This window comes from Xiphophorus couchianus, chromosome 18 (assembly GCF_001444195.1).
Source record: "Xiphophorus couchianus chromosome 18, X_couchianus-1.0, whole genome shotgun sequence".
Lineage (NCBI taxonomy): Eukaryota > Metazoa > Chordata > Actinopteri > Cyprinodontiformes > Poeciliidae > Xiphophorus > Xiphophorus couchianus.
The window spans coordinates 4,556,679-4,572,227 of NC_040245.1; the positions used below are offsets into that span (position 1 = coordinate 4,556,679).

Consider the following 15,549-nt stretch of genomic DNA (forward strand, 5'->3'; position numbering starts at 1 on the left):
AGGAGGAAAATAACTCTTTCTATACCAATTAATGTACTAATGAAGTATTTTTTAAAATATGTATAAATATTTTTGTTTTATTTAATAATAGTTTTAAAATTCTGATTAATTTTCCTGTAGCAGGAAAATAATTCATATTATTCAAGACCTAGCTTCTCCCCCACAACCTCCCCGCTCAGCTCCTTCAGACTAGCCAGCAGCAATTAGCAAACCCCTGGAGGAACTGAGCTCATTGTAGGAGACACTTCTCAGTGAAACACTGGTAAAAACATTAATGGGTTAACATAGGAGCCATGTTATGGTGACTTCCTGAAGGCGGAGTTTCAGAATGAGCAGGAGTTTTTAAAGAGACAGAGACCCAATTCCAAGGTATTGAAGTAGGAAGTAACATTTCTGTTAAGTCATATCTGATATATGTAGCATTTTTAAAACAACTTAAGCTAACATAGTAACTTGATTGTGCTATAAAATGTCGCTATGTGTCTGGAAAACATATAATGCTGCCCCTTTAGGTGGTTATTTGGTGGAAGAATCAATGTTGATGGTAGAAATGGAGTGAAACCAACTCCACCACTGTGAAGACGGTTTGTTTGTTTGTTTTTGGTGGATTTATGTTTGCTTTAAAGAACTGACGTCTGTCCTTTATCTCTCTGTTGTGAAAAAAATTATATCTATATACTGTAGATATATATCTATATAGATATACATGTATATCTATATACATATAGATATAGAAAAGAAAGGAGGTAGGATTAAATAAGTTCATTCTTCTGCCTACCTCTCAAACAAATGGTTTTCTAAATATATATCATAATATTTGAATTGTGGATGTGAATATGGTCGAGATAAAGTAAAACTTAAAATGTGAAAATGAAACACTAAATTTGCACCTTCTGCTTATAATTTGTTAAAAACATTTAGTGAATCTCCTGCAGGAACTTTTCTGAGTTCAATAAGTTCAATTTCTTTTCAAAATAAAATTGAGAAAATCAAGCTAGAAATGATAAAGCAATAGAGCTAAAATAAATTCATAGATACGTAAAGGATTATTTTTGGAACAGTTTATTGCAAACAAATAATTTTGTTATAATATAAACTGTCCGGGGAGGAAGTGACATCACTGGTTAGAAAACAATTTTTAATGGCGTTTCTTTCAGTTGTGGGCACAAAAGAAAATTACATTTCTGAAAGTAATGAAGAAAATAAAAAGCTCTATGCGTTTAATCAAGCTTAAAAAACAAAAAAGTCCAAGGTAAATGTTGAAAATAATCCAGATTAAACTCAGTTTGGTCTGTAGAGACGGACAGAGGGACCTGCAGGTCCGCTCTGAGGGAACTGCGGCGCCGGAGTATGAAGCGGTCTGATGCTTCCTGGCGCGGCGGCGTGTTTGTCTCTGCATGGCTGAGTGTTCCCGGGGGCGGATTACACAATCATTTCCAGGTGTCGCGCGTATAAGATGACCTGCTCCGCCAGCTCTTTGGAGGGGATGGCCACCTCCTCCGTCCGCTGCTGCTGGCTGGTGAAGGTGTAGTAGCCGTCCCGGTTCTGAGTCCAGCCTCTCTGAGGACAAACGGGACAGAAACCTCATCAGGTCATCGGGTCGTTCTCTAATTCATGTGCAAAAACTTAGCTGTTCAAAGTTCACAGCGCGTGAAAACACACTGTGAACTTTCTGTCCTTATTAATGTGACGTTTTAAATGAGGATCAAACGAAGGTTTTTCCGTAACGTAAAATGTTTGTTTTACCTTCTTGGCGTAGTCTGTCATCTTTTTGGGAGAGTTGAAGAAAAGAACTCTGGTTGCTTCACTGAACTGGATCTGTTCGTAGGCCTTTTCTATACAACCCGCAATCTCATCACTGCAAGAGAATAAATACGTTAATCTCAACAGGGCTGAAGCGATTAATCGTGATTAATCGATTATTTAAGTAATTGTCAGCCAATTTGTAAATGATTCATTATTAACTGGAGTACAGACTCAAAAAAAGCCATTTGCTGACACAACACAATCAGAGCCGTAATTAAAACAAAACCTGTATAAAAAATACACACATTTCGCATTTAAAAGATAAAAAATCTTCTTTGTCTGTAAATATTTTCTAGGCAGAGCTCCTCAAGTGGCACAGTTTCAGTTTCACCTGGTTAAGATTCTGTAAAAAGCTCCTATTAAACATCTTTTGCAATCCAATTATCAGTCGATTAATTCAAAGAAATAATCAATAGATCAGCCCGACACTGTATTGATGTGTTAAACTTTTCACATGTTCATGTTAGGAGTAATATTTAGCTGCTGATTAATTTTTTATTACAAAAATATAAAGCACTCACTAAGGGAATGTTATATTGTTGCATTTTAGGCAATAAAATGTAAATTTTCTTATTTATTCTTCTAGTATTGTATAAAAAACCTTAAGTGGTCTAATGAAAGTGAGTTATGTTTCTGCCACAAATGGAGTCTAGAAAATATTTTCCAATACAACTTATAAAACTGCAGAAGCATGATTTTTTATCTTAAATTGGGGAATGAAATATCCATCCATTTACTGTTAAAATGTTATTTAAAAAATGTAGAAAGAAAAGTATTAGAACCACCGGCAGATTATTTAAATTATAACATGAGAAAAAATGGCTTGAAGACGTGAAATAATCTACCAACTAACTAGCATTTTTTATCAATATTAAGGAATTACCTACTTAAAAAAAGCTCCTATATGTTGCTGAAAAGTTACTTTTGTTTTATTTTAAGTGTAATGAGATATTTGCACTAGAAACTGAAGAAATATACTTTGCAGTAGTTTGTTTTTGCAGTGTCGTCTATAGAGAATCTTGTTCTTTTGTCTCATTGTGATGAAATAGAAATAAAATATAATATATAAATCAGCTGCTGACCAGAGGAAGATCGTTTTCAGCTCTATTTGCCCTGACCTTTAACCCCTGACCTTTTCCAATCGGTGACTGCACCACCCATGAACGCTGCTGACAACAGTTTTCAGTGTGGAAGTTGTTACTGAGTGAAGAACAGTCAGATCTAGCCATTAAGAATGAAATAAGAGATACAGGAAGCCACCAAATTTTAGGGTTCATCTGATTCTTACCGGATGGTGTCCAGCAGAATATCTATGAAAAAGTTGTAACTCTCAGCTGGGATGTTTCCTTTGGCGAGGAAAACCTTGTTGTAGCTCCCCTCCATCAGGTACTGAGATGACAAGAGAGGAAGGATTAATTATTCATATCAGGTTGGGTCGTTGTGGATACGGTGTTGGAGAGAACAACATTTTAGAAACAACACATCCACCAACAACAGGCATTAGATCCTGAAGCTGTTTTCACACACAAAGCTCGTCTGTGTGGAAGTTTATCTTTAAATCTTTTACATTTTTACCTGATTATACATGAAAATGTGCAAATCCATTTTATTGAGAGGAGGAATAAAACAGGACATGAACCAAACCTTCTGTGTCACAGTATGAAGAGGAAAGTCGATTAAGTTACAATCTGTAGCAGCTTTACCTAACCTGATAAATCTGGATAAAGTTTAAGAACAACCAGCTGATAAAAAGTTGCAAACAGATTTTTTATTTTTATTTCACCTGCTGTGTTCAACATTAAGAATATCTGTGACGTTTTAAAACGCATCAGGATAAAAGATCACATTTAAATGTGTTTTAGTCGGGGATGTTACACAATTTATATTGTTTTACAATGAAATAAAAACTGCAATTTTTCTCTTTAAATAAAAGTAAAAATGTGAAAGAAATCTTTTTTTAAATAACAAAATTATTTTAAAAGATATTTTTAAAATAAAAACAAGTAAAACTATTATTTTTATTTAAATAAATAAAAAAGTCATATAACTGTTATTTAAAAACAAAACAATGTTCTTTATTTAAAAGACAAACTGTACTTTTAAAAATAAATTGTTTAGATAAAAAAGAGAAATAAATATTGATTGTTAAAATAAAATGAGTTTAGTTAAAAGAAAAAAAGAAAAACTGTTCATTTAGTAAATGAAAGCTAAAATAATTAAAAACATTTTTGTAAATAAAATAAAAACATTTAGCTGTTCTTTTTGTAAATAAAAAATTCAAAACTGTTCTTTTTTCAATAAAATAAAAAAAATAAAAGAGTTATTCCATTTTGTCAGAACAAATTAAATAAAAATGAAATTCAAATCTATAATAAATAAAAGTAAATTTGGTATTCTATCTTCCTGCTGCTTCCAGGAATCAATGACTGCACCTGTTCTAGGGAGACGGGATGTTTGATGTAAATGTTGGTCTGAATGTCTCGAGCGCTGAGCCTCTCCAGCTCTGTGTGAAACTCAGACACTCGGTTCTGAGAGAGCAGGAAGAGCAGGTTGAGTCCAAGCAACTGGTGCATGTAGGCGGCTGCAGGAAGTTCATCCCTAAAACACGACAACAAACAAACAAAACATCTTACAATAGAAACCCAAGTGTTCAGAATAAATTCTCACAAGAATGTAAAAGACAAAACATGGGACATTACTTGTAGTCAAAGTAGTAACACTTTAGCTGAGCCATGTATCGCTCAAAAGACGGGATGTCTTTCTTCAGGATGCTCCACAGGGCTCCGATCTCAAGGACATCCCCTGAAACACGAGTCAGTTCTGATTAAAACTAATATTTCATTATAATGTCATCCCTGACAGCTGGAGCGCAACACGATTCTGTTTACTTACGAGCTAAAATGAGCTGCTGCTTGGTGATCGCAGAGCCACTGGTAGGTAAAAAGTTCAGCTCCAGCAGGGAAACCTGCAAAAAAAAAAAAAATATTTCAACTGACTGAGTGGACGGTTACTATGTTATTATAGTTTGTGTAATCTTTTCCTTAACTAAAACCTAATTTTAAAAATCAAAGAATTAAAAAGTGTAAGAAAAATAGCACAAAATGAACCCAAGGGACTAAATTCAACAATCAATTCAAAAAGTAAACAGACAACTGGCAAGTAATAATAACAAAATCATTTTAAAAAGCCTGCAAAATAACTCCAACAATCAGATTTTTTTTGTTATAATCCCAGATTTAATCAAAAGGTACATTAATTTATATTAGTGTTGAGCTTTTATAGTAAAAAGCTCCATGCATGTATAAACGCTTTCATTGTTTATCTTTGTGTAATTTAGCATTTAAATTATCTGTACAAGTAGAAAAATATACATCTTCTTTTAAATATACGAACAATTATTCCATATTTAAGCAGATCAGATTGTTTTTAATACCGAAGCTCCTCAAAGAACACATTATACATTTGTTTATCGAGTTGTAATTGGCTTTTAAAATGCCTTAGGGTAAAAATACAAATAAAAGTTATTACAAAAGTAGATAAGACTAGAATCAAAAGTAGATAATCATAATAACTGCAAAACATTTCCTCTGCTAAGCTACGCTAGACCATTAGCATGCTAGCTATGTTAGCTAATAGCGCTCCAGCTTCACAGTGTTGAAATAAATTCCGATTTTACTCAAACAAAAACAAAGAAATAAGCCAGACAGATTTATCACCTTCAACTTGCTCAGAAGGTCCCCACATTTATTCAGGTTCGGGTTTTTCTTGTTCCACTCGGCTTTCAGAGTCTCATACAGCCCCGCTGTCTCTTTCAACGCCATGGTGAGTCTGCAAAATGTACGACACCGGGCCACTGTCATACGTTAGGAGGCGTTGCCAAGGGCAGCATGTAACTGACGGGTTCCTATCAAAACGGAACGTTAAAACAGTCCGCCATATTGGGAAGGGAACCTGACAGGTCTGTTTAATGATTACACAGAAAATATAATATAATACAAAAAATGTGCTGCTTCTGGCAAAACAGCCGTGAGAATGTATATTTGCAGAATGATTGCTGAAGAAAATGCAAGAAAATGCAGGGGGAAAAAAGCATAAGAACCTGAAATATTTGAAAAAGCTGGAAACTAAAACGTAGCAAAAGAAATAGCAGAAATCAGCAAAAGCAGAAATTAGTATAAAACCTGAAATAGTTGAAAAAAAAACATAGCAAAAGAAGTAGCATGAATTAGCAGAAGCAGAAATTAATATAAATCCTAAAATAGTTGAAAAAGTTGAAAAGTAAAACATAGCCAAAAAAAAGCACAAAGAACAAGCACATTTTGATATATGAATTGCTAAAATTGATTAAAGTTTGCAGAAGACCTTTGTAGACAGTAGAACCAGTAAAAGCAGAATGCTGACACACAGATAGAAACAGAGCACAACAAAGAAATAAATTCAAGGAATCGGAGAAGGTGTGACATGTCTGAACTCCAGAAGAGTTTGACAGAAAACATTAAGACATGTAGCAATGATAGCAATAGTTCCTTAAAGTAGACATTCGTCACTATGTTTTAATGCATAAATTATTCCTGTAGAGTTAAATATGTATGAACAGCATCATTTTGTTTGTCAAAAAGAATGAAAAGTTCAAAAATCATCAGTTAGTGTAAACTCTATCAACTGACAACAGTTAGAGAATTCCCCCATAGGATTACATTGTAAACCTGGAAACGATAAAAAATCTGCATAAAACTTAAATCGCAAGTGGAAAAACTGTAAGAGATATCAAATAGCCGAGACATTTGAATATAGTTTAAAGTCTTGTGACTAGTATAAAAATTGAAAGGAGTTTCTAGGTTGAAGTAGGCAGAAGTAGTAAGCTGTGAAAAAGCAGAAGATTTTAGCAGAATTTCAATGTATTTCAAAGGGGCTGAAATTTGCACCAAAGCACAAATATTAGTTTAGCAAAAGACATAGCAATAATGTCCAGAAAAAGCAGAACGTTTTGAAACATGAATTAGCACAATTAGTTGAAGTTAGTAGAAGTAGTTAATGACCGAAAAATGTGAGTAGGATATAATATAACATAACATAATATAATATAAAATAATATAATATAACAAAGGGGGTCAAAGTCACAAACATCTATTGTGTAGACACACTATTTTTGTGAGATGTAAATACAGTTACAACTGTTTTACTGTATCTATCTTTTTGCATGCCTTTATGGCCAACACTCTATTTCGTTGTGCTGTTGTCATATTTGCAGCTCTGCAGAGGGATATCAACCAGGTCTTGATTGAAAAAAAAAGATTTCTATTCTCAATGACATACCTGATGAAATAAAGGTTACACACATACATATTTTCATGTAATACTTCTAGTTCTGTGGTCTTGCCTCTGAAATGACATGGGGTCTTGATCATTGTCACACAGTAACAGTAATTAGTGTCTGATTTTTAATATTTTTTGACAATCCTACTGTATAATTAAAATATGATGTGTTTAAGTTGCATCATGGTAAAATATGTAAATGTAATTTCCAGTGATAATGGGTTACATGGCAGAATTATTAACAAGTCACACAGTTTAGTTCTTCATATTTTTATTGTGAGATTTTCGAGGAAACTGGATGTCAGCTTGATTTCTTGTAGTACAAACCTCTGCCGGCAGGTGGCTGTAATGCCCTACAAACATGGCTGCCAAGCCTTGTTAAACACGAAGAAGACGCTGATGACGAATGTTCGGCCAGTTGATCAAGATGGCGGCGTTCGGAGCAGATCGGTGGCTGAATGATTTACCAAATCACACTATTTTCAAGAAGATACGAGAAAGGCTGGACCCGGAGTCCGAGAGAAATGAGAAGGAAACGGCCAAGAACCTGACGTTTTGTCTGGGTGGAGACCTTTTCCTTTGGGACGACTCTGAAGGCGTGTTTTACACCACCAACCTGCGGCAGTTGAACTCCGAAGAGTCCGAAAGCAGCGGGAAGTACCAGACGCTCCAGTGCATCAACCCGCCTCTGTTCCAGGTGTGCCAGCTGCTGCTGAGCCCCACGCAGCACCTCGTCGCGCTGGTCGGCCAGAGAGGGGTTTCGGTTTTGGAGCTCCCTCAGCGGTGGGGGAAGCGGTCCGAGTTCGAGGGCGGCCGGGAAAAGATCAACTGCAAGACCATCCCGGTGGCGGAGCGCTTCTTCACCAGCTCCCCGTCAGTGAAGCTGCGACAGGCGGCTTGGTACCCGAGCGAAACCGACGAGCCCCACCTGGTTCTGCTCACATCCGACAACACCATCCGATTCTACGCGCTGAAGTCGCCGCACACGCCGGCTAAAGTGCTGCCCGTGTCGCAGTCGGAGGATGAAACCAGCAGCCTCCACCCGCCGGTTCGCTCCTACGCCGCGTCTCTGGGAGAAATAGCAGTCGCCTTCGACTTCGGTTCGGCTTCCGGTCCTCCGCGGCAGCTGGCGGCGCAGTGCTCCAAAAACCAACCGGTTTATTATCCCCTCTACATCCTCTATGAAAACGGGGAAACCTACGTGAGTTACACCAGCTATGCAACCGGCCTCAGCGTGAGCAAACCGGCCGGACCACTGCCCATGTATCCCGCCGCGGAGGACAACTACGGCTACGACGCATGCGCAGTCTTGTGCCTGCCATGCGTCCCCAGCATCCTGGTGATCGCCACGGAAACGGGGATGCTGTATCACTGCGTGGTGCTGGAGTGTGAAGAGGAGGAGGAGTGGATCCGAGGCTCGGAGGCGGTTCCGGCTCTCTACGTGTTTGAATGCGTGGAGCTGGAGCTCACACTCAGAGTGGCAGCGGAGGAGGACGAGCCGCAGGAGTTTGACTTCACCTGCCCCATCAAGCTGCACCGGGACCCGCTGTGTCCGCAGCGGTACCACTGCACCCACGAGGCCGGGGTGCACAGCGTGGGGCTCATCTGGCTCAACAAGCTGCAGAAGTTCCTCCAGTCCAACGAAGAGGACAAGGACAGCCTGCAGGAGCTGGCCGCGGAGAAGCGCTGCATGGTGGAGCACATCCTCTGCACCCGGCCTCTGCCCAGCCGGCGCTCGGCTCCGGTCCGCGGCTTCCTCATCGTGTCTGACCTCTCTCTGGGAGCCACCATGATCTGCATCACCTCCAGCTATGAGTGCATCATGTTGCCCCTTCTCAGCTCCATTCGCCCTCCCTCTCCACCGCTGCTTTGCTCCGATCCGGGTCCCGGTTCCGCCAGCTCGCCCCTCCGCGGCCTGGCGAGCGACTCCTTCGAGCAGCACATCCGTAGCATCCTGGCGCGGAGCTCCAACAACCCCATGGTGCTGAAAGCTGGTGACAAGGAGGCGTCCTCACCGCCGGCGGAGTGTCTGCAGCTCCTCAGCAGAGCCACGCAGGTCTTTTTCTTCTTCTTTGGTTCTTAATGGCAGCTAGCATCCATCCACCAATAGCTGCATTTCCATTAACTATAAAACTATGCAAATGGAAATTAGAAAATAAATTTGGTTAATGGAAACACGTCAATTTCGCAAAAAAAAAAAAAAAACCCAACAAAACCTTGTTTTTCCATACAGAAGTTTTTGCGCTAGTTTGAGGTGGTTTTTCAGCCATATTTAAATAGTTATTTAGCAAAACTGCGTCATTGGAGTCACGTGATCATCAGCCGGATGTAACCACTGGCATAAGCCACGAAAATAGTCGCATGATTGATTTAATTTTATATATATATGTGTGTGTGTGTATTTCAGTAACTCCCATCACAAATGTGGGCAAATGTTGAAAAAAGAAAAATTTTGCATCAAGACATAAAATTAAAATCTCAAACATGTATAAGAGGAAATCAGTAAAATACGTTAAATAAATATAACTAAAATATCTTGTACATATATTCTTTAAAGGGTTCTCTACTGCATGCATTTTTTAATAAAAAATGAGTAACATAACCAACATAAAATGTAATAATTCATCAATATTATGTGATATGTAGGTCCAAGTATTGAATACATGCACTTATTCTGCAGAAAAAAATTTGGGATTACACGTTTAATGTAAGCGCAGATAGTGTGTTAATGATAGGTTTATTTTAATTCCTATCTAGCAAGGATTCAAACCAGTCGATTGTCTTTGTCTTTTCTGCAGAAAATGAGGGAAGATCCGAGACGCGACAAATCGCTGTAAAACACTGTCTTGGATCAACTCTGCTAGATCTTTCTCTGCATTTCTCTTTATTGTATAGAAAAAGGAGGTTGGGCTTCTTCACACAGAGAATTGACCAACCGTCTTTACATTCTGGCACCGCCTGTGGACATGCCCTTACAAGGGCATGCAACTGACCACAACTTAATCAATTACAGATGGAAGCTGATACCACAGGAATGTGCAAAGTCCCTAGCCTCCAGGCAAACGTCCTAAACAAATGGTTAATAGTATTTCACATAAGAAAAAGAATCAAGTAACATCAAACAAAATAATAATATGAAAACATAACTTGTAAAATAAACTCATAAGTAAATGAACTTAGATAATTATTCTAACAGTTAATAGGATGATTCTCATTATGCCCTTTCAGATTTATCCAATGGTTAACCATTGATTCTGTCATGCAGGTGTTCCGCGAGGAATACATCATGAAGCAGGACATGGCACGCGAGGAGATGGAGAGGAGGGTGAAGCTCCTGACGGGTCAGAAGGTCAAGCAGGTGGAGGAGCTGGCGTCGTGCCGGGAGGAGAGGAAGAGTCTGACGGAAGCGGCGGAGAGATTGGCGGACAAATACGAAGACGCAAAGTATCGTCAGGAGGCGCTGATGAATCGGGTGAAGAAGGTTCTGTGCAGCCTGCAGAGCCAGCTGCCCGTCCTGTCCAACAGCGAGAAGGACATGAGGAAGGAGCTGCAGAGCGTCAGCGACAAGCTCAAACACCTGGACAACTGCATCCGGCAGGTCAACACCAAGCTGGAGTACCAGAAGACGCAGGTGGACAAGGAGATGTCCGCGTCCAAGACGGCCGTCCCGCTCAGCGCGCAGCAGAAGAAGGTGGTCCAGGATGTTCTGAGGGAGCAGGGACAGCAGATCGGAGACATGATGAAGCAAATCAAAGACATCAAAAATCATTTCAGCTTCTAAACGCTCCCAGAATGTTTCAATGTTTTGGTTTCACTGACGTTTCTGTCAATTGTTGAAAAGCTATGCCAGAAAATTACAACCATTTTCCCCACAACTACATATTTTCTAATTACCATGTGTGCCATCTTTGTTCATTTCAGTAACTAAGAGCGGAAAAAGACATGTAAATACATTAATATTACTATTTTTGATGTGATTTGTTAACTTTTAGAATAAACGAAACAAACTTTCTAACAGTTTTCTTCTGTTCTTGCTGAAATGTATAAACCACTTCTGGTTTGACTGTTTATATACACACATATACAGGATTTCCCCCAGCACCCTTACCAGAAGGGTAAGGGTGCTGGGGTAGTTCACTGTTTCTGTGTTAAAACATATGAAGTTGACAGAAAATTATGGAACGAAAACAAAGAAAATTAGAAGTTGAATAAATAAAATTAGTCATTTAAAATAATTTAAGAAAAATGTCAATTAGCCTGGTGGGGGGCAAGTAAAGCCTGGTGGCCCACCAGGCTTATAATACTCGTGAGGGAAATCCTGTAAATATATATAGTATAAAGTACTTTATATATTAGACTTCTTAATCTGGAATCAGATTCCAAATTTTGTACCACAAACAAGCAAATGTGAGTTAGTATTACAATTTTTAAAAATCCTTGAATCCTAAAGCTGCAGTATGTAACATGCAAAATATGTTTATACATATTTGTTAAAACTCACCATGTTGTGACAATTTATGGGACAGATAATCTGTGAAAAAAATGGAGCTCCTCTGCCTTCTGGTGCTAACTAGCTAAGATGAGCCTCGCGCTGTTAATCACCTCAAATACGCTACGTCTTTCTAACAGCAGAGCCTGTCATGAATGCTAAGGCTAGTTAGCATAGCCAATGATCGGATAAACCGTTTTCCTGTAACTGTAAGTTGTTTCTCCACCATTAACACATTTAGCAGCACGTACATAAGGTTGATTGACAATTCAGTGAATCCAGAAGTACGCGAGTAAAAGTAGCAACACTTCATAATAAAGTTACTCAAGTAAAAATACTTCTCCAAGTAAAATTATTACTCAAGTAAATGTAACTAGTTACTACCGAACTCGGCTCCTATTAAACTGCCACAACATGGTTACAGTTTTAACAGATATGCAAAAATAAATAAAAGTTATATACTGCAGCTTTAAAGTGCAGAAAAAATTCAAAGATTAATCGCTTACTAAATTATTAGCATATCTAGGGGCATTACAGAATTAAATATCTAACACAGTGGAATCCAAACTTTTGTCAAATGGGCCAGAAGGACTCAAGGGTCAAAATAAAAGATTTTTAAATTATAAACTAAACATGCAGTATGTAAATTAAACAAAGTTACTGGAATAGGATGTGTAAATTATTCTAGATCCAAAACTTAAAAAGGGTTCTGCAGGTTTGCCTTATTAAAAAAATGTTTGCTAAGTATCTAGGCATCAATCGAAAAAGAAATAAAATAAAAGTTTAATCAAATCTAATGAATAAAATCAGGACGTACGACACTTTTTCTTTGAATTCATTAAAAGCAGATTTGGGTGAAGCAAAGTTGGCTTTTGAGTGAAAGTCTCTGGTTCTTGGAGAAAATGCAAAAAGAGAACCCTTTGTGTTTAAGCCAATATTTTCTATTTTAAGACTATTTTACTTGTTTGTGATAATTTTGCCTAAATTTCTTTTGTTATCCTGAAGTCAAGGGCCACACACAGTCAATCACGTGGCCGCAAATGGCCCTGGACCCGCACTTTGGACCCCCTGATCTAACTTTGACTTATTTTCTGGTGAAAACTCGTTGGAATGAAAGAAAAGGAAAACCTTCCTCCACCAGATGTCGCTCCTTCCCCGCAGAAGATGCTTCCACCGCAGCTTTGAGGAATTCCCCGCATGTCCGCTGCTGCGTGACGTACAAGCGGAGACCCCGGTTTTGTTGAGTAAGCTCTGCTGTGGGGGTCATCTGCTGCACCCTGCCTGTTTCTCCCTCTGTTGCTGTAATGTTGATCTGGGCATAAAGCATTTTAAGTGATTTATGACTCTTTTCAGGCAGGCATTGTTCGAACTGCCCCGGGGATTTTCCTGCTCTCTGATTTCTTAGCAAGCTTAAAATACACAAATAAGCGGAGTTTGTGGCCATATAAGGTTCGTTTCAGCTGGATTTTATCTTGTTTTGCACATTAGCTCAGACTTTCCTTCTCAAAACACACAGTGGAGGGTGTGGCGTTCTTCCACTCAGACCCTTCAAATAGGGAAATCTTTCATAAAGGTACAGTGGGAGTTAGCGGACCCTAGGAAAGGAGATATTAATAACTCTCAGGACCGGCCCACCACATTCTTCACATGTGAGTCACTGTAAGCCAGAGAGCAAACGGAGGAAAGCGCAGGGTTGCCTCTGTTTCTCATTTGAGCTTGTTTCCACGCAGGAGTGGAGCGTCATTAGGAAACCTCGGAAATCCTCGTGGTTTACCGCGGGATTCTCGTCTGGTTGCTCATAGTTACAAAGTTTAACCCCCCCAAAAACAAAACAAGAAACAGGACGGCCAGTCATTAATGTAAGAGCATTAGAGAAAAACTTAGCTGAGATGAGGTTGAACTAATACAGTATGGGAGAGGGAGGTGAAGGCCTCACATTATGGCAAGCTGTCATAACATAAAATCGGTGTCTTCACACACTGCAAAAACACAATTGTTACCAAGTATTTTTGCTCCAGTTTCTTGCGCAAATCTCTTAGTACAGTTGGTATAAGCCAAAATTAGCTTAAAAGTAAATCTTCAGCAAGATATAGGAGCTTGTTTTAAATACATATTATACTTATAATACAGGAAAAATGTCTTATAAAAAAATCTGATAATAAAACAATCATTATTGAGGAATTATTTACTTAAAACAAGCTCATTTAACTTTCTAAAAAGTCACCTGTAAGTTAGTTTTGTCTTATGTCAACTGTACTAATATATTTGCACTAGATTAGTTTTTACAGCATACTTACAATATAGATATCTGAAATTGTTTTATGACTATAAACATAATAAATTAAGATATCTCTAATTAGATTTTGACCAGACAAAATACCAACTTGAGATTACAGACAAATATAAATGATGTCGGATTCACCATTACTTTGTATAGAAGCTTTAATTCAAGATATTTGGAATTAATTGCTGACTGTCTGAAACATATATATTTAAGAAACCAACTATAAAATTATGAATAGTCATAAAGTAAATTTAAGATATCTCACCTTTCGGCCTGACCAGTTCGATTCTAATTAAAGAAATCTTAAATGTGTGTAAAATTCTGCAGGCATCTCTTTGGACATCTCAGTCACTTACGCACAATTCTTAATTCAGATGTGTAAAATGTAACTTTGACCAGTCATATTCACATTTGAGATATCTTAAATTGTAATTATAGATGAGACCCTTCAAATGACATCTTGAAAATGAACTCGTCAAAATGCAGCTGAATATTAATATCTTCAATTATTATTCTTACTAGTTAGAATGTGAAGGTAATAATTGGAATAATGTAAAAATTCACCAGTCAGAATAGTGAAAATGTATTGAGTAAAAACACATTTTTAGATATCTATAAAGTAATTATGGAGAGTAATGGTAAACTGATTTTATGTTAAAACGGCTTTCCATAGAGGAGAGCGGTTTGGAAAATGGTGGTACGGGGATTTGGCAGCGGAGAGTGTGAGTCACTGTTTATCTGGCCTGTCACCAGGAGACAGAAAAGGCCTGATGGGAAAAAAAATCAGATACACTCAGCTCTTACTTTATTCACTTTTAAAGACTTCTTTGTCCACGGGTTGCATAATAAGCATTCGTGCCTTTTGAACCTTTTTAATGCGACGAAAACTTTTATATGGGAGACAAATGTGAGCAAAGTAGAAAGAAAGTGATCAGTAGTTTTCTGAATAGTTTACCGATCAAATATCTACTAGCAGAAATGGGAAAAAGTGGAAAAAACTAGAGGGCAGATGGATCAAAAAAGAGAGCCATATATGGAGCTAAATTGAGACCACAAAGTTTGTTCAAAAAAAGAGAAAAAAAATTAAACTGAAAAAATTCCTTGGATCTTAAAAAGATTTTTGAATATTTTTCAGTTTCAAATTTTTTATTTATTTATTTTAGAACAAACTTTATGGCCCCAAGTTAGCTCCATATAAATACTTTAATCCCAGATTCCATCTTGATAATTGTATTTTTGCATTGTAGTTTCTCAACGCCATCTTAAAAAAATATTTCAATTGATTTGCACTTTATTTAGAAAGCAGTGGCAAAAATGTGTTTTTTCGTTCTATTGTTCATGTTTATAGTTTGTATTTTGTAGAGTTATAGACTTTATCTAAATTCTGTCCTAAGTTGTAACAAAATGATTCAATGGAAAAATCACAAAATCACCTGAAGTTCCAAGTATATTATACTATTCAATAGTTACTATAATATCTGTATAGGTATCAATATCAGCAATATTTCTTTACTTGGTATCGGTTTATTACCAAAATATGCAAATATCCACCTTTTTGCTGCAAATATATGGAAGGTGAAGAGTGCCAAATCCCAATAAATCATGAAACAATTACAATACTTTTTAACTTTTTAACTGGAAATACAAAAACAAT

At 37.6% G+C, this 15,549-nt stretch overlaps 2 protein-coding genes across 2 annotated transcripts; one reads left to right on the forward strand and one right to left on the reverse strand.

Moving 5' to 3' along the window:
* Nucleotides 1-1,055: 1,055 nt before the first annotated feature.
* psmd8 (proteasome 26S subunit, non-ATPase 8) lies at nt 1,056-5,695 on the reverse strand. Its single transcript, XM_027999524.1, has 7 exons — nt 5,523-5,695; nt 4,699-4,771; nt 4,506-4,608; nt 4,239-4,404; nt 3,095-3,195; nt 1,747-1,858; nt 1,056-1,560 (listed from the first exon to the last, which is right to left on the reverse strand). Exons 1-7 carry the CDS (start codon nt 5,664-5,666, stop codon nt 1,423-1,425), a joined length of 837 nt encoding a protein of 278 aa, XP_027855325.1. The 5' UTR covers nt 5,667-5,695; the 3' UTR covers nt 1,056-1,422.
* A 1,559-nt stretch (nt 5,696-7,254) lies between these two features.
* On the forward strand, nt 7,255-11,139 carry nup88 (nucleoporin 88). Its single transcript, XM_027999468.1, has 2 exons — nt 7,255-9,178; nt 10,388-11,139. Exons 1-2 carry the CDS (start codon nt 7,529-7,531, stop codon nt 10,901-10,903), a joined length of 2,166 nt encoding a protein of 721 aa, XP_027855269.1. The 5' UTR covers nt 7,255-7,528; the 3' UTR covers nt 10,904-11,139.
* Nucleotides 11,140-15,549: the final 4,410 nt, after the last annotated feature.

Coding starts and splice junctions, on each gene's coding strand:
- psmd8 (XM_027999524.1), bottom strand. CDS start 5,666: ATGACAGTGGCCCGGTGTCGTACATTTTGCAGACTCACCATGGCGTTG. Junction 3,196..4,238: donor ATCCCGTCTCCCTAGAACAG/GTGCAGTCATTG, acceptor TTGTCATCTCAG/TACCTGATGGAGGGGAGCTA. Junction 1,561..1,746: donor TGACAGACTACGCCAAGAAG/GTAAAACAAACA, acceptor GTTTGTCCTCAG/AGAGGCTGGACTCAGAACCG.
- nup88 (XM_027999468.1), top strand. CDS start 7,529: ATGTTCGGCCAGTTGATCAAGATGGCGGCGTTCGGAGCAGATCGGTGG. Junction 9,179..10,387: donor TCCTCAGCAGAGCCACGCAG/GTCTTTTTCTTC, acceptor TCTGTCATGCAG/GTGTTCCGCGAGGAATACAT.